We start from the raw sequence: 24,367 nt of genomic DNA, 5'->3' as shown, positions 1-24,367 counted from the left end.
TATATAATCACAGATGTATATAAATAAATGTATATAGATATACAGATGGATGGAGAGATAGATATTGTGAGAATAATAGTAACGTATGTAACTTACCATGTTCATTCCTAGTGTTGATGTCAGCTCCATGTTCTAAAAGAATCCTTACTGTATCTGTGTTACCAGACTCTACTGCCCACATAAGACTGGTCCCTCCTAGAAATAGAAATATTAAATTTATAATATATATTTTGTTGTTTAGATTATATTCATATATACACAGAGATAAATATATAGAGATATACAGATGTGTGGATATCCTTAAAATAAAGTAAAAGGATCTATGTTTGTACTAAAGGATCTTGCTAACCACTTAACCGATATGGATGTCATGTATGTCATTTAATTTATGTAACTCACCCCAACCATTCTGAGCATTGACCTCAGCTCCATGTTCTAAAAGAATCCCAACTGTATCTGTGTATGTATTCCACTTTGCTGCATACATAAGACTGGTCTGTCCTAGACATATTGAATTTATAATATATATTTTGTTGTCTAGATTATATTTTCTTATAAACAGAGATAAATTTATAGTGTTATATATATATTGTTAGATATATATTTGATATAGATGGTTTAAAAGAATCTTCAATTTAGATACTTCTTGAAAATCCCCATATCCAAAACCTGCTGCCTTCATAAGACTTGTCTCTCCTGATATAGATACAATTTATAATATATATTTTGTTGTTTATATTATATTTTTATATACACAGAGATAAATTTATAGTGTTATATATTATATAAACCCTGAATAACTATATTATGCAATCTACATTTTCCTGGATATTTTGTCTATGGTAGTCCATAAGTGTACAGCTTTACAGTACATTGTTTCTATTTGTTAAAGCAACACGTATGATAAAAGAAAAAGATTTTTAGAGTTAAATGCTTATATATCAATCACAATCTAAATTTTTAGATATTTTACTGAACAAATTTATTATGCAAATCCAAAGAAAATTAATGGGAAAACGTTTGATTTGCACTTTTCTCCTCTTTTAAAGATTGATTCTGATAAAATAACAATTTTTGAAGGGATTTATGCATTAGTTATTACAAAAAAAACAGTATAAGGTAGAAATTAATGAATTTTCTAATAAAGAAATATTAGAAAAAAAGAAATTTGACCCTTATTACTTTAGAGGACAGCTGCTGACCTCCAGTCTAATGGATGTAGCTTAATACAAGTTATTGATAAAAATTACCCTTAAAAGTATACAAAAATGTTTTTTAATGTTTAAAAAAACAAATTTTAAAAATTCTACCTTATGAATTGGAGTAATTAAAATTAAAATTACAATTTTTTTCTTTTTTAAAACTGCTTGGCTGGAGGCTGCTATGACTAAAAAATGGACTAAAGTTCAATATATAAGTAGTCATCATGGGCATTACCCGTCCCGTTTTAGAAAAAAAAATTAATTAAAATTTTTGCCACCAGCCATAATATGGTTGATTTATGCAAAATAATGACCCATGCAAAATATTTTTCTGTAATGCAAAAATTGCGATGGTACAAGCACTGCAAAGTTTTTAAAATTTGCAAAAAATACCTGTTTTTAAAGCTCTTGTACCATCTAAATTTTTAAGATTTTTACAAAATTTCAACTCCAGTGTGTCAAATAAACCTGAAATTTACTAAAAAAAATGGGGGCCATCTCAATTATAACATATGAAGGACAAATATATAGCAAGTAATTTTCCAAAGTAAAAATTGCCAAATTTTATACATAAATAATAGGGTTGGGCCAGATTGGACGGTTACGGATATCCGGCTGATTTATAATGCCGAATATCCGGTATTCAGGTTTATATTGACACACTTGAATTGAAATTTTGGGAAAATCTTTAAAATTGAGATGGTACAAACTTTTTTAAAATCTGCAAAAAGACCGTTTTTATATGAATTAAATACACAGATGCATACAGATATATAGATGGTGGATAGATAGATATTGTGACAATAATAGTATGTAGCTTACCAATTGTATCCTTAGTGTTGACATCCGCTCCGTGTTCTAAAAGAATCCTAATTGTATCTGTGTTTCCAAACTGTGCTGCATACATAAGACTGTTCTGTCCTAGAAATAGACATATTAAATAATATATATTTTGTTGTTTGGATTATATCATTATAAATATACACAGAGATAAATATATATTTAGTTATGGATGGATATATAAAAGAATTGGATATACAAGAATTAGATGTAGATAGTAGGGTTGGGCCAGATACCAAATATCTGGCTGATTTCAAATGCTGGATATCTGGCCAATGACGGATATCTTGCAAATAATTGGATATCCAGCCGAATAACCATATATTAAAGTAGCGAAAAAAAAATTTCATGAACTGTTGTCTTATAATATAAAAAAGGCTAAAACTTAAAAATTAAGAAACAATTAGGTTGATCTTTCTTCTAAGCAAATAATCTAATGATTTCTAATGTCAATCTGTAAAATTAACCCTTAATAGTTGGGGGGAGAAAGCCTTACATGCCACCACCCCTCCGGTTTTTTTAATCCCTTTTTCTGTGTATTAATAGTAAAGGGCTATAACTGAGTGAATTTTTAAATATAGGTAGGACACATAACTGAGAATAATGCCTTAAAAGTATAAAACAATGGCTGATAAATTGATATATATATACATCCACAATGATAATACAAACAAAATTACCCTTTTTGTAGATTATAACTAGTGGTTGAATCATTTGGACACTCAAAACAATGAAATAACCAATATCCCTTCTCTCTGTCAGCAAAAGGTAAAAATAAGAGAGGTAGATAGATAGAGATTGAAAAAGAGAGAGAGGAGAGTGAGAGAAATAGAGAGAGAGAGAGAGAAAGAGAGAGAGAGATAGAGAGAGTGATAATAGCAAGACAGTAAAAAAAATCTTTAAATTTCATCTACCTTTCAAATATTTATTCATGACATATTAAATTTCATAAAAATCCTATGCCATTTACCCACCAACCGCTGATTGTTGCGGCTGGCAGCTGCCAATATTTATGTTTTTAGATTTCTAATATAAAACTTACATAAAGATAAACATTTTCTGAAAAAAGTTGTTCTTTAAGCTTTAAAAATTTTAAAAAGCAGAGTTTGTTGTAAACTAAAAAAAGATTATATTGCCAGATATCCAGCTGGATAGTTTCAATTTCTAGTATCCAGCCAGATATTGAAACTGGCTGGATATTCAGCCAAACCGGATGTCGGGCCCAACCCTAGCATACAGATATATAGATAGGTGGATAGATACATATTTTGACAATATTAGTATGTAGCTTACCATATTTATCCTTGGTGTTGATGTCAGCTCCATGTTCTAATAGAATCTTCACTGTAGCTACTTTCTCAAAGTCTGCTGGTTCAAAAATAAGACGCCTAGTGCCTAGTGCCTTCATAAGACTGGTCTGTCCTAGATATACATAGATACATTAAATTAAAATATATTTTTCATTGTCAGGAAGCCAGCAAGAAATACATCGATGTATTCATCCATGCATCTATATACATTTATCTCTGTGTATTTAGATTACTAAAGATGTACATTAAAGGGAGTCTGCAAGAAATACAATGCTTTAACTGCTGAAAGACTGCCACAAGTAGACCCAACACCCCAAATTTGAAGTCTTCAGCTTTAATAACAAAAAAGTTGAAGGCATTTTAAAATAACATTTTATTTATAATGCAAATTTTGATAAATTTTCATTGCTCATGTTAGAAATTTTAAAATTAAACTACATGGCCTTGAAACAAAATAATGAGCTTATTTTTGTCATAAATTTAGGTTCCCAGTAACTAATTATATTTTTACAATTAAAATATCCATTTTTATATTCAAAATCATTTTTAAAAATTAAGTTTAACTTGTGTTGTACCGAGATTACTGTAGTATTTCCAGCCAATCACAGCTGAGCTTGTATTAGTTTTATTTGTTACCGGCAACCTAAGTTTCTGATAAAGATAAGGTTATAATTTTGTGTCTAGGCGACATAATTTAATATTGTAATATCTATTATGAGCAATTGAAATCTTTTAAAATTTTAAAAACATTGTATCACTTTGAAATGCCTAGAACTTTTTTGTTATTAAAGCTGAAGGCTTCAAATTTGGGGTATTGGGTCTACTTGTAGCAATCTTTCAGCAGTTAAAGCACTGTATTTCTTGCAGACTACCTTTAATGTACATCTTTAGGAATTTAAATACACAAAGATAAATGTATATAGATGGATGGATTGATAGATAGATATTGTGACAAAAATAGTTGTAGCTTACCACTTGTATCCTGAGTGTTGATTTCAGCTCCATGTTTTAAAAGAATCCTAACTGTATTTGTCTTACCAAGCTCTGCTGCTAGCATAAGACTGGTCACTCCTAGGTATAGACATATTGGATTTATAATATATATTTTATTGTTTATAGAACATTTATAGGAATTATATACACAGAGCTTAGATGTAAATAGAGATGGATAGATAGATATTGTAACATTAATTTATGTGGCTTACCCATATCATCCTTAGCATTGATGTCAGCTCCATGTTCTAAAAGAATCCTAACTGAATCTGTGAAACCCCACTTTGCTGCATACATAAGATTGGTCTTTCCTATATAGAGACATATTAAATTAATAATATATATTTTGTCTAGATTATTTTTTCTTATACACAGATAAAAATTTATAGTGTTATATAGATATACTAGCGGTTTCGCCTCTAGCCTCTAGGGGCTTTGCCCCAAGAAGTTTGATCAACCTATTAAGAAGTTTGATCAACCTATTTTGAGTTATTTAATTTAAAAAGAAAAATAAAAAAAAATTTGGGGAGGGGAAATTTTTTTTGTGGGGGGGGGTTGTCGACCCCCTTTTTAAAATTTTGGTTTAATAAAAGAAAATGTTTTTTTTTTTGGAGGGGGGTATTTTTCATTTTTTTTTTTTGGGGGGGGGGTTAGGGGTCTCCCACCCCCAAGAATATAGCTTAAAACCATCACAGGACCAGTAGGTATATATATTTCCTGAAGAGTAAAGCCCAATTGGTTCAGTGGTTACTGAGATCTTAAGCTTCAGAAGACAGACAGACGGACAGACATCGTACTACTTTGTATTATAGATAGTAGTATGTAACTTACCAGTTACATCTTTTGTGTGTAAATCAGCTCCATGTTCTAAAAGAATCTTCACTGTGGCAACTTCATCAATGTTTTCAAAAAAATCATGACTTCGACAAGACGACTCATTGAAAGATCTATTTATACGATAACTAGAGCCTAGAGATTTCATTAAACTGGTCTCGCCTAAAAAAGATATATTGGATTTAAATTATATTTCAGTGTTAAAAGTACATTTTTGGTCTTTAGATACACAGAGATAAATGTATTTAGATATTGTGACAATAACAGTGTGTAGCTTACCACTTTCATCTTTAGCATTGACATCCGCTCCATGTTCTAAAAGAATCTTCAATACAGGTACTTTTTTAAATTGTGGTATCTCGTAGTGACAAAAAAAACCTGCTGCCTTCATAAGACTTGTCTCTCCTGATATAGATACAATTTATATTTCATATTTTGATGTTTATATTATATTTTTATATACACAGAGATAAATTTATAGTGTTATATAAATGAATGGATATATATTATAGATAGATTATGTCACTATAATAGTGTGTAGCTTACCACTTTTATCCTTAGTGTTTATGTCTGCTCCATGTTCTAAAAGAATCCTAACTATATCAATGTTTCCAAACTGCATAAGACTGGTCATACCTAGATATAGATATAATAGCTTTAAAATATATTTCATTTTTTTTCTTTAATTAGGGTCGTCCATCGATCCGTGTGTCTATTACGGATAGCTTTTTTTTTTGTTAATTTAAGCATATTAGAATATTCCTGGCTATTTCAAAATATATGATGATTCCTGTACTAGTTAGGTGCGACTTGGAAAGCTTAGCAACTCTATAATTATTACCAGGTACAATATTATAAGCAAAGCATCTCCAGAATCAAGTCCTAAAAATGTAAGTATGTTCTTAAACAGTATTCTGTATTTGAGAAGTTTTGCAACAAATATATATAAAATTTTGTCAAACTTTTATGTTTATATTTTGCATATTCAGTTCTGACACTCTACAAGAATTAATGTTTGTCTGTCCTACCATTTTACTTTTATGGATGGGTTCATCCTTGTTATAGTGCCTTAATGGGAATTATAAACACATAGATAAATATATGGAGATGGATAGATATATTGTGACAATAATATTAATTAGCTTACCATTGTTATCCTTAGCATTGAGGTCAGCTCCATGATCTGAAAGAATCCTAACTGTATCCGTCTTATCCCACATTGCTGCATACATAAGACTGGTCATACCTAGATAGAGACATATTGAATTTATAATATATTTTATTGTTGTGAGTATAGTTATAGGAAAAATACACAGATATAAATGTGTATAGATGGATGGATAGATAAATATAATGACAAAAATAGTGTAGCTTACCTCTTGTATCCTGAGTGTTGATGTCAGCTCCATGTTTTAAAAGAATTCTAACTGTATCTGTCTTACCAGCCCTTGATGCCCCTATAAGGCTGGTCCTTCCTAGATAATGATATAGACAATAGACATAATGAATTTATAATATGTATTTTGTTGTTTAGATTATATTAATATATACACAGAGATAAATGTATAGTTATACACACATAGATGGCATAAGACCCATAAAAAAGTATTTTTCAGGGTTTACAGCTGTTATTTCTTAATGTATCACCAATAATACAAAAAGCTCTTGTTCTCTACACAATTCTACACAATTTTTTTTATGGATAAATAATGACTTTCTGCTTAAAGGAAGCCTGCAAGAAATTCCACGCTTTAACTGCTGAAAGACTGCCACAAGTAGACCAAATACCCCAAATTTGAAGCCTTCAGCTTCTATAACAAAAAAGTTCTAGGCATTTTAAAATGACATTTTATGTACATAAAAATTTTGAAAGAATTGCAATGCTCATGTTGAAAACTTTGAAATTAAACTACGTGGCCTAGAAACAAAATTATAAGCTTATTTTTGTCATAAATTTAGGTTTCCAGTAACTTATTATATTTTAACAATAAAAATACCCATTTTTATAGTCAAAATCATTAAAAAAAATTAAGTTTTACTTGCATTGTACCGAATGTACTGTAGCCAATCAGAAGGCTGAATCAGCTTAACAACCAATCACAGCTAAGCTTGTATTAGTTTACCCCTTTGTTTCCGCTATGATTTTCGTTTTAAAATGCAATCTAAATCGAATTTTTTTCATAGATTTTGACTATGAAATGTGGTGTTTTTATTGTAAAAATGTAATCAGTTACAGGCAATCTAAGTTTCTGACAAAGATAAGGTTATAATTTTGTGTCTAGGCGACGTAATTTAATATTGTTTTTTCTTTTATGAGCATTGGAAATCTTTCAAAAATTCCATTGTACATAAAATGCTATTTTGAAATGCATAGAACTTTTTTGTTATTGAAGCTGAAGGCTTTAAATTTGGGGTATTGGGTCTTCTTATGGCAGTCTTTCAGCAGTTAAAGCGTGTTATTTCTTGCAGGCGTCCTTTAACCTGTTTTGATCCTATTTTTAAAGGTATATCAACTACTATATACTACTATAGATTGAGAATTTTTTTTACAGATATTAAGGTTTTTTTATTTTTGGGTAAAACAATTAATTTTTCTTCATAATATAATCAAACATAATGAGATTTTTAAAAATCTCTTCTGATTTTATTTATAATGATTAATAGAAGTTGTAGAATATAAAGTGTGTTACCTTTTATTATGTTTTATTATTATTTGGCCACAACTTGGTCAAAAATGCTCACAAATCAGACCTTTTTCGACAGAAGATGCTCAAATGGTTCCTTTACAAGCCCAATCAATCATTTTTAAGATATCTTTATATTTCAAGGAAAATTGATGAAAATACTAAAACACGGCAAATTTGGGTGTTACCTTTTATATGCACAGATACCATAAAATCAACAGAAAAAATACTTATTTTTACTTTTCTGTCACTTTTAAAGTTTGATTCTGTTAAATTGGCTATTCTTGAAGGGAGTTATGCATTGATTACACTGAAACATAATATTAGACAGAAATTAATGTATTTCAAAGAAAGAAACTTTGGAAAATAAGAAATTCGACCTCTATCACTTCAGAGGACAGCTGCCAACCTCCAGTTGACAGGATGTAGTTAAATACTTGTTAGCAATGATTATTAGCCCAAAAAGTATAACAAAATTTTTTTTAATATGGTAAAAAAATGATAATCTAAATCTTAATTTAGGGGATGATGATCTTAAAGATGCTCTTGCTGTTGGTGATGATGACCCAGATGGTATCCAAATACAGGAGCATTATGACAAATTATCTATTAAACTATGGTCCGATTTTTGTATTTGTAGCATTCTCCAATCAAGAGAAATCCCAAAACATACAATCATGGATTTTAAATTCTCCAATTCATAAGGTAAATATAGTAGTTTCTAAAAGATGGTTATATTTCTTGTTACAACTTTTAATTGGAGGCTGCTACAAATACAAAAATTGGACTATAGTTCAATAGATGAGTTGTCATAATGCTCATGTACTTGGATACGATCTGGGTCATCATCACCACCAGTAAGAGCGTCCTTCAGATCATCATCCCCAAAATTAAGATTTAGATTATTATTTTTTTACCATATTAAAAAACTTTTTGTTTTACTTTTTGGGCTAATTATTATTGCTAACAAGTATTAATTTATATCCTGTCAACTGGAGGTGGGCAGCTGTCCTCTGAGGTGATAGAGGTCAAATTTCTTATTTTTAAAATTTTCTTTCTTTGAAATACATTAATTTCTGCCCAATATTATGTTTCAGTATATTTCAATGCATAAATCCCTTCAAGAATAGCCAATTTAACAGAATCAAACTTTAAAAATGACAGAAAAGTAAAAATGAATATTTTTTCTGTTGATTTTATGGTATCTGTGCATATAAAAGGTAACACCCAAATTTGCTGTTTTTTAGTAATTTCATAAATTTTTCTTGAAATATAAAGATATCTTAAAACTGATTGATTGGGCTTGTAAAGGAATCATTTGAGTATCTTTGGTTGAAAAAGGTCTGATTTGTGAGCATTTTTGACCAAGTTGTGGCCAAATAATGATAAAACATAAAATAAAGTAACACACTTTATACGGGTTTTTCAGAAAAAACTGCATTTTCCAGATTCAAAAAATAATTATATGTCCATATTCTCTATAAAAATATGCATAGAATTTTTTACAGGTGATTTTTTATATCTTTTAAAACAACAGCGCATTTTAGAGCCCAAAGAATTCAAAAGGTGCGTGTGTTATTGTACTCTTAAAGAATTTTATGCAATAACGTTGAATTAAAACCTTTTTTTACTTGAAAACAACATTATAACATGAACATCAAAATATTCTAATAATTACATTTAAAACTTTATTAATATGCCTTTTTTAATAACAAAAAATTAATATTCTTTTTGTTTGAATTTTAGTTCTTAGTATTAAAATTTCTCATATTTGTTTCTCGCCCCTCCCCCTTAAATTTCCTATATCTTAATTTTGATTGACAGATTATAAGAGAATGGCTCATAAAACATAAGTAATTTAAGAAAAAGTACTTTTACCAATAATTTTAAACCATGATAGCTTGCTTATTTTTAAAGATATTGAAATGAAATAAAAAGTGACTTGTTTTATTTGTCAATGCACACAGTATTAATAGAGATTTTTTTCTAAAAATGACTTTGACATAGAGAAATAGAAAAAACTAAATTCTGAAGAACCCAAGAAGGTCTTTGCATGGAGCAAAAAAAGAAAATATGTAAAAAATTTCTTAGGGGGACATTGATTTAACCTTTTACTACTTTGATATTGTACTTTTGAAACAATATGTTGCAAAATATACAAGTTATTTCAATCTAATTGATATCTCATATTTAACATCAAGCATTTTTCCCCTACATGTACCTATCAGTACAGCCGCATTTTTACCTGATGTACCTGATGTACATTTTTACATAGAATATGGACCTATAATCCTTTTTTTCATATTCCTTGTGGTTTTTTCTCAAAACCGGAAAATGTAGTTTTTTTAAACACCCTGTATATGAATTAACATACAAACTAGAATAAATAAATAATAATACTAGAATTCTTTAAATTTTATAGTGTTTTAACAAAGTGAGTTATTTCTAATAAAAATAAATAATTTTTATTTAATTAAATGAAAAGAATGATTTTGATATACCTTTAAAAACAGTTTCTTTTTACTTGTAATTTATTTTTTATTCCACCAAAAAATATCAATTAAAAAAATACTACTGATTTGATTTTTTGCAAATTTCAGGTTATTTTCTTACCCTTATTAATCAAAAGAATTTATTATAACAGTTACTCTGCCCCCTTTTTTTGAAATGTCAATCGTTTAGAAGGGGATTTATTATGCTTTTGAGAAAAAAAAACCAACATTTTATTTTGTTTATATCTTTTTTGTTATGTATCAAAGTTAGGATTATGAAACAAAAACGATTTTCTCCTTATATTCATAATTATTTATTTGGTTATTTTATCTAAAACAATTTTGCCTAATAAGTTATTTTTTCAAATAAATCATTAACATAAAAATACTCAAAAATCTGCATTAAAAAAAATGCTTTTAACTTAAAAACTAAATTTTTTATTACACTTTTGTATAAAGTTTCTGCTAGTAACAAAAATGAAAGGATTCTGGATTTCCATTGGTAATGTTGGTAAAATTTGATTTTTATATATTCTTGGGTGGAAATGTCTAGAGAACAAGGACATATGCTACTTTTGGTGATACATTAAACTGTTTTTCAGAAATATACTCTGATATCTTAAGAATCATAATGCAGAGCTAAAAATGAGAATAATAACCCACATCGATGTATCTTTTCTTTTTTGGTAGAATTCTTCCTTACAAAGTATTTTTTCATAATATGATTAAAAGACAATGATAGTAAAATAATAGCTCTTTTGATTTTATATTTATAGTAATTCATTAAAAGTTAAAGATGTAGGGTATTTCTTTGAATTGACATAAAAACTATGAAGATTCAGCATTTACCAATGACAAAACTAGAAATCTTTAAATCTTAAATATAGTGTTCTTACAAAGTGACTTATTTCCAATTTAATAGAATAATTTTTATTTGAATAAAATGAAAAGAATGAAAACTAATCACATTAAAGATACATACTTTTTAAAAATATTTTAAAAAATAAGTTTGAATAATCTTATTTTATATCATACTTGTAAATGTGATAAAGATAAATTTGTTGTATTGCTTGATACATTTATTTTCGTTTTTAAAGATTTAGCCCACTACAGCTGACTTTTATGTGTTTTACATGGATAATAGACATGAAACATTTTTATGTTAATTTATTGATATATTGTAAAGAATTAATTTTTAATTAGTTTTGATAGATAAAATCAAAAGGCCTAACTTTACTCTATACTAGCATACACTAATATTTATGAAGCAAAACACTCTAAAAGCTGAGAATTTTACCCCCAAAGGAAAGAAACATCACGATTCAGCAAAATATACTTAATCCACAGTAAAAAATAAACTTTAAAATCCTAATAAAATTTGATGTGGGTTATTATTCACATTTTTAGCTATGCAGTATGATTCTACAGGTGTCAGAGTATATTTTTTATTGATAAACCTTTTAAAAATAGGTTAAAAACAGTTTAAGAAATAATGACTGTAGATGGATGTTTGAATATTTTGATATTATAGATATTGTGACAATTATAATATGTAGCTTTATAGTGTCATATAGATGAATGGATATACATTACATATAGATTATATGACTATAATAGTGCATAGCTTACCATTTTCATCTTTAGAGTTGACATCAGCACCATGTTCTAAAAGAACCCTAACTGTATCTGTGGTACCCCATTTTGCTGCATTCATAAGACTGTCCTTACCTAGATATAGATATAATGGCTCTAAAATATATTTTATTGTTTATAGTGCAATTATAGGAATTATATACACACAGGTAAATGTATATAGATGGATGGAGAGATAGATTTTGAGACATTAATAGTATGTGGCTTACCACTTTTGTCCTTGATATTGATGTCAGCTCCATGTTCTGCAAGAATCCTAACTATATCTGTGTTATCAAAGTCTCCTTCCTCCTCATGTCTAGGAAGGAGATAACCTGCTGCCATCATTAGACTGGTCACTCCTAGATATAGAATTTATTTTTAAAAGCGAAGATTTTCTATAATTAGGGTCGGTCCGTCCGTTGGTCCATCCGTCCGTCGGTAATGGATAGCTTTTTTTCCAAAAATATTATTATGCCATTTTATTTTTATATTGTTACACAAATTATCTTTTTTCATTTTTTTGTATTTATATATTCAAATACATTTGTCCTTGTCCATTGTAATCTCAAAGCAGCGTCATCTAACTTTATATTTCATAGATTTTTTTTTATATATTATATTATATTTATATAAACACAGAGATAAATTTATAGTGTTAAATAGATGGATGGATATATAAATCATCCTATTTTTTAAAAGTAGCTTTTGTTTGTCTGTAGCAAAGGACCTCACTAACCACTGAACCGATATAGTTCTCCTTTACAGTGAAGCTCGTTATAGGTCCAGGGAAGGTTTTAAATTTTTTTGTTGGGGGGGGGGGGGGATGGTAGAAATCCAACCTCCAAAAAAATTGCCCACTCTCAAAAATATATTTTTTAATTTTTCTGTTTAGATTTTAACTAGAGTCTTCTAGGGTCGTAGTTGCTAGTAATTAAGACAATGTGACAAAAATATTATTTAACTTTGACAAGAGAAAAATCATTTATAATATTTCCATAACTTTAACCAGCTTCCTTTTTAAAAGCAAAGCTTTTTTATAAATAGTGTCCGTAAGTCAGTCCATCCTTAACGGATAGCTTTTTTCGATAATTTAGGCATGTTAGATTAGAATTGTCCTTTTCAATTTCAAACTTTGCATGATGATTCCTGTAGTAGTTAGGTACGATTTACAAAGCGTAGCAACTCTATAATCTTTACCAGAATGTCCGTACGTCCATTTTAAACATGTTGTTTTTTAAACTTTTTTAACAACAATTTCTATGTGATAAAATCATCTGATTGATCTTATTTTTGGATTACTGATTCCAATTACAATAAGGTACAATATTATGAGCAAAGCATATCTATAATCAAGTCCTAAAAATGTCAGAATGTCTTTAAACAGAATTCTGTATTTAAGAAATTTTGCAACAAATTTACGTATAATTTTGTCAAAACTTATATATTCTTATTTTGTATATTCAGTTCTGACTCTCTACAAGAGTTAATGTTCGTCTGTCATACCGTTTCAGAGCTTCGTTTTTATGGATGTTGTCATCCTTGTTATTTATATAAAGACATTTATATTTTTAGCTACTTGATATGTGGCATACCAAAGAACTTTTTTGCGTCTATTTAGACGCATCCAACCTAATAATTTTTGTGATTAATTTATTTTGACTTATATTGGAATAAGCATTTTTAGCTTTTACTGTATAATCAAAAAAAGTATGTAAACTAACTAAAATGAAAGAAAACTAACCACTAAACAGATGAACAGACAAACCACGCACTGTAAAAAAGGAATTGATGTTTGTTGAAAACATATTATCATGGACTGCAATAACATGTATCTTACTAACCTTCTGAATCCATAGCATTGACATCTGCACCATATTGTAGAAGGAGATTGATTAATTCTTTATTTTCTTCTGCAGTTGCACAAATAAGACTTGTTTTGTTCACTATTTCATCATCATAATTATAAGGATCATAATCTAAAAATATTTCTATGATCACATAATTTGAAATAGAAAAGTTTTATTTTAAGAGAAATATAAAATCAAAAATGACCTATTCATGTTTGACGATATGAGCCAAAGTCGGAAGGGAGATATTTGAACTGAAGTAATTATTTTGTATTTTATTTGTATTAATATAACATATTTGTTAATTGAAAATTATCTTAGAACTACGCATTAGAATATGAGTATTCAAGTATTGAATTATAATACATGAATTCATACATTTTAGTTTAAAATTATGTTTGGGATTTTTGTAATATTGCATTTACAAGAATATATATGAAATTATTCTGTCAATATAGTGATCACTAGGTAAATTCTTTGTCCAAGAAGTGGAGAGATAAATTTCAAATTTTGCCATGTCATTGTGCATTGCAAGAATATTTTGAATACCCATTCAAGTATGATCACTATAATCAAAATATGATAAATAACAATTTTCAATTTGAAAACTACAATGTATAGTTAATTATGCTCCTTAATGATGGGAATGTTGACAAATGTTACTGTCCTGCATCTTGAATAGAAGCCAAGAAATTCATGTTTCTCCCACTCTGTCTCTAACAGAGATACAGAAGGACATTTGAAATTGAAGACTCAAGAGTAGCTTCACTACTAAAAATCAACTACTTTCTCTCATGAATTTAGGTTTTAGGTAGAAAAAAATACCAATAATTTGTAAAATTGTATTTTTATAAGGTCACAAATATTTTTGTTTGGTTTCTCTTTTAGTAAAACAGAAAACAAAAACTGGCTATTCATTTGAGATATTTTGATTAAGATAATGTTAAGTTAATAATGAGACAGACATTTATAATTGTCCCATGTTTTAATGCAAGGTTTTTGGAAAAAAGATATCATACTTAGTTAACAGAATTTTAATTACTTGACAAGCTTGATAGCTTAAAAATCAGCAAAACATGATAAATTTACCAGGCTCACTCAAACTCCTTTCTTCAATATTGGCTCCAGCATCCAGTAACTCTCTTACAAGTTCAGTTGATCTATTTCCATAACAAGCAGCTTTTATTATTTCTAAACAAGTATACAGTGAGACCCTTAAAAAAGTATTTTTAATCATCTAATATTTTAAATATTTCATTATAAAATATTAAAAGATGCATATGTCCTTGTTCTCTTTAGATTTCTACATAAGAAGATATGAAAATATTTTTTTTACATTAACAGCAGAGATTTATAAAGCTAGAGTTTGGCTTTGAAGAAAGTAACTTTTCAGAAAAATATTTTTTACTTTGCTATTAATGAAACCCTGCAAGAAATACACCAATCTAACTGCTGAAAGACTGCCAAAGATAGACCCTATACCCTAAGTTTATTTTCGTCATAAATTTAGGTTGCCAGTAACTAATTATATTTTTACAATAAAAATACCCATTTTTAAAAATCAGTTTAACTTGTCTACTTCCAAGAGTACAACACAAGTTAAAGTGTTTTTATTGTAAAAATGTAATCAGTGAACGGCAACTTAAAGGGAGTGTGAACGTAAAAATTTCTCATCTGATTATCAACTCTTAACATTTTCTAAGCACCTTTCACTACACTGATCAACCAAAAACGTCCTATTAACAAAAATATCTAGGATTGATTTTATGGTATTTTGGGAGGAAAAAAAGGAAAAAATAGGGAAAATCTGAATGTGTTTGTTTCTTATAATGTTTTTAGGGATATTTAACTTACAATTTACTTACTGTTAAGGATTTATCTTATGATATGAAGAAATTGCCAATTAGTTTTTTAATAATGTAGTAATTAGGTAATAAAGATCTATTTTAAATTCGTATTATTGAAAAAAATACCTCATTGTCTACAAAGGGTTGAATCTCAGAGGTTATTTAAAATAATAATATCCTTTTTTTATTGTGTTGGACAATAAATCACCCACTTAGGAGAATTAGTTTACACTTTTATCAGACTGTTTATAAAGAAATATTGCACTTTTATTATTTACAAATTTGTAATTAAAGGTGAGCGAGAGATGGGCTAACTGAAGTTACTTGGATACTAATAAAAAAACCTGTTTCTAGCTTTGTTATTGTATTTAATATTGAATAAAAAATATTGCTTATTTTATCAATTTCTAAGTAACTATACATTAGTTTAGAGCAAGGTTTATGTTAAAAGTCAGCTTAACCGTTAGGAAAAATAGAGAACTAAGTCTAAAAGTTTTGTTTTAGCTATAGAAGGAAAAAAAGACAATTAACTGCACATTTATATAGTCTGGAAAAATTTCTTCCAATCTTATATATCTTATATAGTAAAAATCGACGAAAAAGGCCGTTTTTTAGGGAAACGAGAGTCAGTTTTGCCCTATCTTTGAGATTTGAGATTATATGAATTAGATGATGTTAAGGTTTGATAATCTGATGAGAAATTTTCTCGTTCACAGTCCCTTTAAGTTTCTGCCGCAGATAAGCTTATAATTCAATATTTTAATTTCTATTATGAGCAATGGAAACTTTCAGATTTTCATATACCTAAAATGTCATAATTTAAATGGTTATAATTTTTTTGTTATTAAAGCTAAAGGCAGTTAGTGAGATCCTTCAGTAAAAACAGACAAACATCCTGTTACTTTATTATAAGGACTAGCGGCTACGCCCCTAGAGGCCTCTAGTGGCACTTTAAATGTTTTTGTTTGTTAAAGTTAATTTTTTATGTACAATACCACCTTATTTGACGCTGAAGTCTCCCAGATTTTAAGAAAATTTTCAATTTTTTTGTCATTTCTTTTGGGAGGGTGGTAGTACCCTCCCCCAAAATAGTTAAAAACCTTCCCAGGACATATGAGAATCTACCCTGTTAAGGAGAACCCGATCGGTTTAGCGGTTAGCAAGATCCTTCGGTACACACAGACAGACAGACACACAGACAGACAAACATCCTGTTACTTTAGTATAAGGATAATGGGGGTTGGGTGCTTTAGGGTTGAATCAAGACTACAGATTACATCACACAGAACAACACTAGAGAGGTTTGCACATATCATCATTTCTTGGGGCAAAGAGAAAAATAAATTGAAATAAATAAATACTTTTGAATAACAAAAATGGGAATATGACTCACCAGGTTCTCTTGACTTTCTTTCCTCATAATCTAATCTCTTAGTCTTAATCTCTTCTGCCTCAAGAAACCAAAAACCTGGTAAAATATGTACAAAAATCCCTTGGAACAACAATAAATTTAATTTTGATATTCTTATTTTAAAAGATTTGAAAATCGGTCCATAAACACCAAAGATATGGGGGGAAATGTAAAAAAATATATAAAAAAGCCATCAACCTGCTAAAAAGCAGTCCCACCACCATGGATATTTTATAGTTAATTATGCTCCTTTATAATGTGAATGTTGTCATGAAGGGTTATCCTTCTATCATATATAGAAGACAAGTAGATCATATTTCCCCCAATTAATTTCTTACAGACAGACAGGAAATTGGAAATGTAGAGTAACTTTGCTACTAAAAAAAGGAATATAACTCACCAGGTTCACTTGACATTATATCCTCAAAATCTGGTATCATATTTTCATCCATTTCATAATATTCTAATTCTAAACAAATGACAATACAAATAACAAATAGATAATGTCAGACAGATAAACTTAAAGAGTTGTAGTAGTAGTTCCTAATTTTTATAATAGATAAGTTTGTTTTTAAGTCTGTCTATATATCTCTTTATAGCAGTTAGTGAGATCCTTCAGTACAAACAGACAAACATCCTGTTACTTTATTTTGGGGGTTGGGTGCTTTAGGGTTGAATTAAAACTTCAGATTACATCACACGTAATAACACTAGAGGGGTTGGCACATCTCATCATTTCTTGGGGCAAAGAGAAAATACAATGAAATAAATACAGGGTGCAGCACATAAATCCGTACTTTTTCAAATTTTTAAACAAATTAACATAAAATCGTCAATTTTAAAGATTTTATAAACTGGGAAGCAGAATAGATATATGGCTATTAGATTATTCAAAATTTGCCACTAGTCTAAATCACCGCCTCTACCAGCCTCCCGCAGGTCCAGGTTAGCATGTACCTTTCCAAGCTGGAGAAGTTCTCCTTGATAGTGGCAATAAGGGAGGTCTTTGTAGTATAGTCACGTCTATAGGTGCATGCTTCAAAGTAGCCCCAGGCCCAAAAGTCCATTGGATTAAGATCGGGGCTGCTGGGAGGCAACATCTCCTTAGGGACATGAGTAACCGCAGGATCCAAATTCACCTAACTTTCAAGCTACCCAACGACACGGAGGCTCATTTTTGGACTACAATTAAGCTAGAACGACGTTATTTACCTTTTTGTAAATAGCATGAAGATTCAGCTAGGGTTGTCAGCGCAACCCATAGTCTAAAAGAGTTCAAGGTTCCATATGGGTCCCTGAAGTCAGGAACCAAGAAATTTTCACAATTTTCTACGACTTTTCGACGTTTTTGAGATCTCAAAATATGTCACATCTCACTTTGCCAAAGTAATACGACCAAGCCAGTTGGGACAGAGAGCTCTAGTTTTTTTTCTAGTGTCTTACTTTTATATCTAACAGTGTCTCCAGCAAGTTTTATAAGCTTATCTCACCTACAGATGGGCTAAGGTCAGATTTAGTGGGCCCCACTTGCGCATTTCAAATCGGCCTTGATGAACATACGCACGGCCAGATTGGAGTACACGTCCTCGATTGCCCAAAGATTTTTATTGGCTGAAAGATCCTTTCCTAAGCTTTTTATAGTGGGGTCAAACGTCCTGATTGGTCAAGTAGTTTTGATGCTATGGGGTTTTATAAAAGTCTGGATTTATGTGACACACCCTGTGTATACTTTAGAATTTAAAAAATGAGAATATAACTTACCAGGTTCACTTGACTTTTTTCCCTCATAATCTAATATCATATTCTCATCCCTTTCATGATGTTCTACTTCTAAACAAATACAATACAAATTACAATAGAATATGATATATTATTACCAATATCATAAAAATTATAAATTGTTATTTTTTTATTGTTGCTTATTTCTTCAGATTAGGTCAGGTTAGCCCAGTAGAAATAGACTCCTTGCAGGGGTTAGACATAGAAAAAACTCAACAGATTGTTTTCAATTTATATATAAAATAAGAGGGGAAGATTGAATGCTCATCTGGCACTATGAGGGACACTATTACTTATCTTAGTAGTATATACAGTGTGTTTTTTTATGAGAACTTTTTTGAAAGCAATTTTACCCCACTTATAGTTATCAGAATTTAATGATTGATGGCTTATTTTCTTCGTTTTTTAAGGCAATTAATAGAACAACAAAAAAATATTTCAGGTTTGATTTAAAAAGTACAGTAAAATCTAAAATTCAAAACTTAGGTGTCAACATCTAAAAATGGTTTTAGCGCATTTTTCTTATACCTAAATCTTCTACCCTTTGCAAGAAAAAAAATTGGATTTTCTGTAGTCGACTTTGGGGGGCCAGTACTCCCTTCCTGGTTGAGATATGACCTTCAAACTTTGATATGTTCTAGTACATGTCCCTAATAGTATCTGTATACATTTTTAGCTCTATATTTCAACTTCCAAGTGTTTAGCAGCCATTCTTGCAAAAGGTTGAATATTTGAGCATAAGAAAAATGCGCTAAAACCATTTTTAGACGTTGACACCTAAGTTTTGAATTTTAAATTTTACTGTACTTTTTAGATAAAAACTGAAATATTTTTTTGGTGTTCTATTAATTGCCTTAAACAACGAAGAAAATAAGCTATTAATCATTAAATTCTGATAATTATAAATGGGGTAAAATTGCTTTCAAAAAAGTTCTCATAAAAAAAACACACTGTAGTTAATTGTATTGGAATTGATAAAAAAAATTCACATCTGTAGGTTTCAAATCTACTGTGCATATAAAATCAGGTATAGGGTATAACCAAGAAGTGAGATAAATCTTAAATAATATTTGGGGGGCGAATGGGGAGGTCGTTAATTTTACTATATGTTGCCACCCAACGACAGCTAAAACCTCATATAGGTTTCGTGATTTTTTTCGAATTAAATTTTTTGTTGGTATAAGCTGATATGAAATGGTTGCCAGAATTCTCGTTACCAGCATTCTTGCCAGTTATTTCAGCTTTCTCTGGGTCTTTGGTTGATGCTTCGTTTATTAGCTCTTCAGTACTTCGGGTGGGATACACAGAAGGGGGCACAGTTCTATAATACAATGTATATACAATTAAATAAAGTAGTAAGGTTTCTGCAGTGTGGCTTCGAAACCGATTAATATCCGGTGGATTAGAACCGGTTCTCAGCCAAACTGAAAAATCATGTAAAGTATTGAATTATAGACAATTTTCCACGAATATTATAATAAAATCATAAAAATGATACCAGTTTTTATACCAGTCCTTCCTTCGGCCCCTCGGGGCTAACAAAACAGATTTTAATCTTATAATTTTACATTTTAATATTTCTGCGTGAAAGTATTGAGACTAACTGAGTTCTCCATTTTCATGAAGCTTCACATAGGTATCAGTTTAGATGGTTTTGGTCTATTTAATTCAAGTCTTGAAATGGTTTAGTGGCTTCATATGTATAACTTCTAGATGCTAGGTGTGCAACTTCTAGTAGATTTTAACATAGCGCATCAGATTAATAGGGAGATTTAGAAAGATAAACAAAAAATATTGATGTAAAAGACTTCAGAACATAGAAAACTCTATTTAAAAAAGAATGTAGCTGGACAAAGTGTCTCAAAAAATCAGCCTTGTGACGTCATAAAAATGAGGGATTATCCATCTCGTTATGGGGGTTTTCTTTCCTAATTCTCCTCACATCTCCCTCTTTTTATGACGTCACATGGCTCATTTTTGAGACACTTTGTCAGGCTACAAAAGAATATATAGAATAAAACAAAATTAACAATATATTTTCTTTTATATAATAAACTTTATCTAAACAAAGCCATTGTAAAAGATTTTAAGAAACAACTGACAAGGGGGGGGGGGAAGTTTGTACAGTTATAGGAAATGAAATTCAGTACCAAATTTTGCCCTGGCCGTTTGGGCTTGTTTTTATAGTTATCAACCTAATTCTTTTTGTAAGCGCTCTTATATGATTGGATCTACCTGTAAAACTTTAAAAATTTCATTTTGGGACTTTCCCTTAAAGGGGCTAGTGGAGCTAAAGACCCCCAAACACTAAAATTTTAAGTTCTGAGCCTATTTTCAGAGATATTGAGACGATTTTTTTAATGAAAACACTTTTTAACAAAACCGAACTAAGTAGCCAATACAAATTTCATTTTGGGACTCTCCTTCTAGGGGCTAGTGGAGCAAAAGGCCCCCCAAACACTAAAATTTTAAGTTCTGAGCCTATTTTCAGAGATATTGAGATGATTTTTTTTTATGAAAACTTTTTTCACAAAACCGAACTAAGTAGCCATTACAAATTTCATTTTGGGACTTTCCCTTAAAGGGACTAGTGGAGCAAAAGACCCCCAAACACTAAAATTTTAAATTCTGAGCCTATTTTCAGAGATATTGAGACGATTTTTTTAATGAAAACACTTTTTAACAAAACCGAACTAAGTAGCCAATACAAATTTTATTTGGGGACTTTCCTTCTATGGTCTAGTGGAGCAAAAGACCCCCAAACACTAAAATTTTAAATTCTGAGCCTATTATTAGAGATATTGAGACGATTTTTTTAATGAAAACACTTTTTAACAAAACCGAACTAAGTAGCCAATACAAATTTCATTTTGGGACTTTCCCTTAAAGGGTCTAGTGGAGCAAAAGGCCCCCCAAACACTGAAATTTTAAGTTCTGAACCTATTTTTAGAGATATTGAGATGATTTTTTAAAATGAAAATATTTTTAACAAAACCGAACTAAGTAGCCATTACAAATTTCATTTTGGAACTTTCCTTCTAGGGGCTAATTAAGCAAAGACCCCCCAAACACTAAAATTTTAAGTTCTGAGCCTACTTTTTGAGATATGAGATGATTTTTTTAATGAAAACATTTTTAACAAAACCGAATTAAGGAACCATTACAGATTTTATTTTGGGACTTTCCTAAAGGAGCTAAAGGCCACCCAAACACTGAAATTTTAAGTTCTGAGCCTATTTTTAGAGATATTGAGACGATTTTTTTTAATGAAAATATTTTTAACAAAACCAAACTAAGTACCTAGCCATTACAAATTTCATTTTGGGACTTTCCTTCTAGGGGATAGTGGAGCAAAAGACCCCCAAACACTAAAATTTTAAGTTCTGAGCTACTTAGTTCGGTTTTGTTAAAAATGTTTTCATTAAAAAAATCATCTCAATATCTCTGAAAATAGACTCAGAACTTAAAATTTTAGTGTTTGGGGGACCTTTAGCTCCACTAGCCCATACATAATTTCATTTTGGGACTTTCCTTCTAGGGAATAGTGGAGCAAAAGACCCCCAAACACTAGAATTTTAAGTTCTGAGCTTATTTTTAAAGATATTATGGCTGATTTTTTTAATGAAATTTTTTTTCAAATAACTGAAATAGATAATCAGAAGATAAAATTTTAGTGTTTGGGGGTCTTTTGCTCCACTAGCCCCTGGAAGGAAAGTTCCAAAATGAAATTTGTATTGGCTACTTAGTTCGGTTTTGTTAAAAATGTTTTCATTAAAAAAATCATCTCAATATCTCTGAAAGTAGGCTCAGAACTTAAAATTTTAGTGTTTTGGGGTCTTTTGCTCCACTATTCCCTAGAAGGAAAGTCCCAAAATGAAATTTGTAATGGCTACTTAGTTCGGTTTTGTTAAAAATGCTTTTATTAAAAAAAATCGTCTCAATATCTCTAAAAATAGGCCCAGAACTTAAAATATTAGTGTTTGGGGGTCTTTTGCTCCACTAGCCCATAGAAGGAAAGTCCCAAAATGAAATTTGTATTGGCTACTTAGTTCGGTTTTGTTAAAAATGTTTTCATTAAAAAATCGTCTCAATATCTCTGAAAATAGGCTCAGAATTTAAAATTTTAGTGTTAGGGGGTCTTTTGCTCCACTAGCCCATAGAAGGAAAGTCCCAATATGAAATTTGTATTGGCTACTTAGTCCGTTTTTGTGAAAAATGTTTTCATTAAAAAAATCATCTCAATATCTCTGAAAATAGGCTCAGAACTTAAAATTTTAGTGTTTGGGGGGCCTTTTGCTCCACTAGCCCATAGAAGGAAAGTCCCAATATGAAATTTGTATTGGCTACTTAGTCCGTTTTTGTGAAAAATGTTTTCATTAAAAAAATCATCTCAATATCTCTGAAAATAGGCTCAGAACTTAAAATTTTAGTGTTTGGGGGGCCTTTTGCTCCACTAGCCCATAGAAGGAAAGTCCCAAAATGAAATTTGTATTGGCTACTTAGTTCGTTTTTGTGAAAAATGTTTTCATTAAAAAAATCATCTCAATATCTCTGAAAATAGGCTCAGAACTTAAAATTTTAGTGTTTGGGGGGCCTTTTGCTCCACTAGCCCATAGAAGGAAAGTCATAAAATGAAATTTGTAATGGCTACTTAGTTCGGTTTTGTTAAAAATGTTTTCAATACAAAAATCGTCACAATATCTCTGAAAATAGGCTCAGAACTTAAAATATTAGTGTTTGGGGGTCTTTTGCTCCACTAGCCCATAGAAGGAAAGTCCCAAAATGAAATTTGTATTGGCTACTTAGTTCGGTTTTGTTAAAAATGTTTTCATTAAAAAATCGTCTCAATATCTCTGAAAATAGGCTCAGAATTTAAAATTTTAGTGTTTGGGGGTCTTTTGCTCCACTAGCCCCTAGAAGGAAAGTCCGAAAATGAAATTAGTAATGGCTACTTAGTTCGGTTTTGTTAAAAATATTTTCATTTTAAAAAATCATCTCAATATCTCTAAAAATAGGCTCAGAACTTAAAATTTTAGTGTTTGGGGGGCCTTTTGCTCCACTAGCCCCCTAGAAGGAAAGTCCCAAAATGAAATTTGTATTGGCTACTTGGTTCGGTTTTGTTAAAAAGTGTTTTCATTAAAAAAATCGTCTCAATATCTCTGAAAATAGGCTCAGAACTTAAAATTTTAGTGTTTGGGGGTCTTTTGCTCCACTAGCCCCTTTAAGGGAAAGTCCCAAAATGAAATTTGTAATGGCTACTTAGTTCGGTTTTGTAAAAAAAAATTTTCATAAAAAAAATCATCTCAATATCTCTGAAAATAGGCTCAGAACTTAAAATTTTAGTGTTTGGGGGGCCTTTTGCTCCACTAGCCCCTAGAAGGAAAGTCCCAAAATGAAATTTGTATTGGCTACTTAGTTCGGTTTTGTTAAAAAGTGTTTTCATTAAAAAAAATCGTCTCAATATCTCAGAAAATAGACTCAGAACTTAAAATT

At 30.0% G+C, this 24,367-nt stretch overlaps 1 protein-coding gene across 1 annotated transcript in view; it reads right to left on the bottom strand.

Moving 5' to 3' along the window:
- LOC145306087 (uncharacterized) overlaps window positions 1–24,367 on the bottom strand; it is a 36,200-nt gene that overhangs the window by 5,275 nt on the left and 6,558 nt on the right. Inside the window, exons 8-26 of the mRNA XM_080148016.1 lie at window positions 20,092–20,195; window positions 18,857–18,925; window positions 17,496–17,564; window positions 17,078–17,152; window positions 14,927–15,028; window positions 13,832–13,966; window positions 12,218–12,349; window positions 11,985–12,083; window positions 6,556–6,654; window positions 6,327–6,425; window positions 5,726–5,815; window positions 5,459–5,584; window positions 5,177–5,341; window positions 4,558–4,656; window positions 4,325–4,423; window positions 3,336–3,464; window positions 2,025–2,123; window positions 400–501; window positions 97–195 (exon numbers count right to left, since the gene is read on the bottom strand). Coding sequence (XP_080004142.1) covers window positions 97–195; window positions 400–501; window positions 2,025–2,123; window positions 3,336–3,464; window positions 4,325–4,423; window positions 4,558–4,656; window positions 5,177–5,341; window positions 5,459–5,584; window positions 5,726–5,815; window positions 6,327–6,425; window positions 6,556–6,654; window positions 11,985–12,083; window positions 12,218–12,349; window positions 13,832–13,966; window positions 14,927–15,028; window positions 17,078–17,152; window positions 17,496–17,564; window positions 18,857–18,925; window positions 20,092–20,195 — 1,991 coding nt within the window. The remainder of the gene's footprint in view (window positions 1–96; window positions 196–399; window positions 502–2,024; window positions 2,124–3,335; window positions 3,465–4,324; window positions 4,424–4,557; window positions 4,657–5,176; window positions 5,342–5,458; window positions 5,585–5,725; window positions 5,816–6,326; window positions 6,426–6,555; window positions 6,655–11,984; window positions 12,084–12,217; window positions 12,350–13,831; window positions 13,967–14,926; window positions 15,029–17,077; window positions 17,153–17,495; window positions 17,565–18,856; window positions 18,926–20,091; window positions 20,196–24,367) is intronic.

Source organism: Acartia tonsa, chromosome 14 (assembly GCF_053477335.1).
Source record: "Acartia tonsa isolate MP-2025a chromosome 14, ASM5347733v1, whole genome shotgun sequence".
NCBI classification, from domain to species: Eukaryota; Metazoa; Arthropoda; class Copepoda; order Calanoida; family Acartiidae; genus Acartia; species Acartia tonsa.
This window is presented reverse-complemented; position numbering and strand designations above follow the sequence as displayed.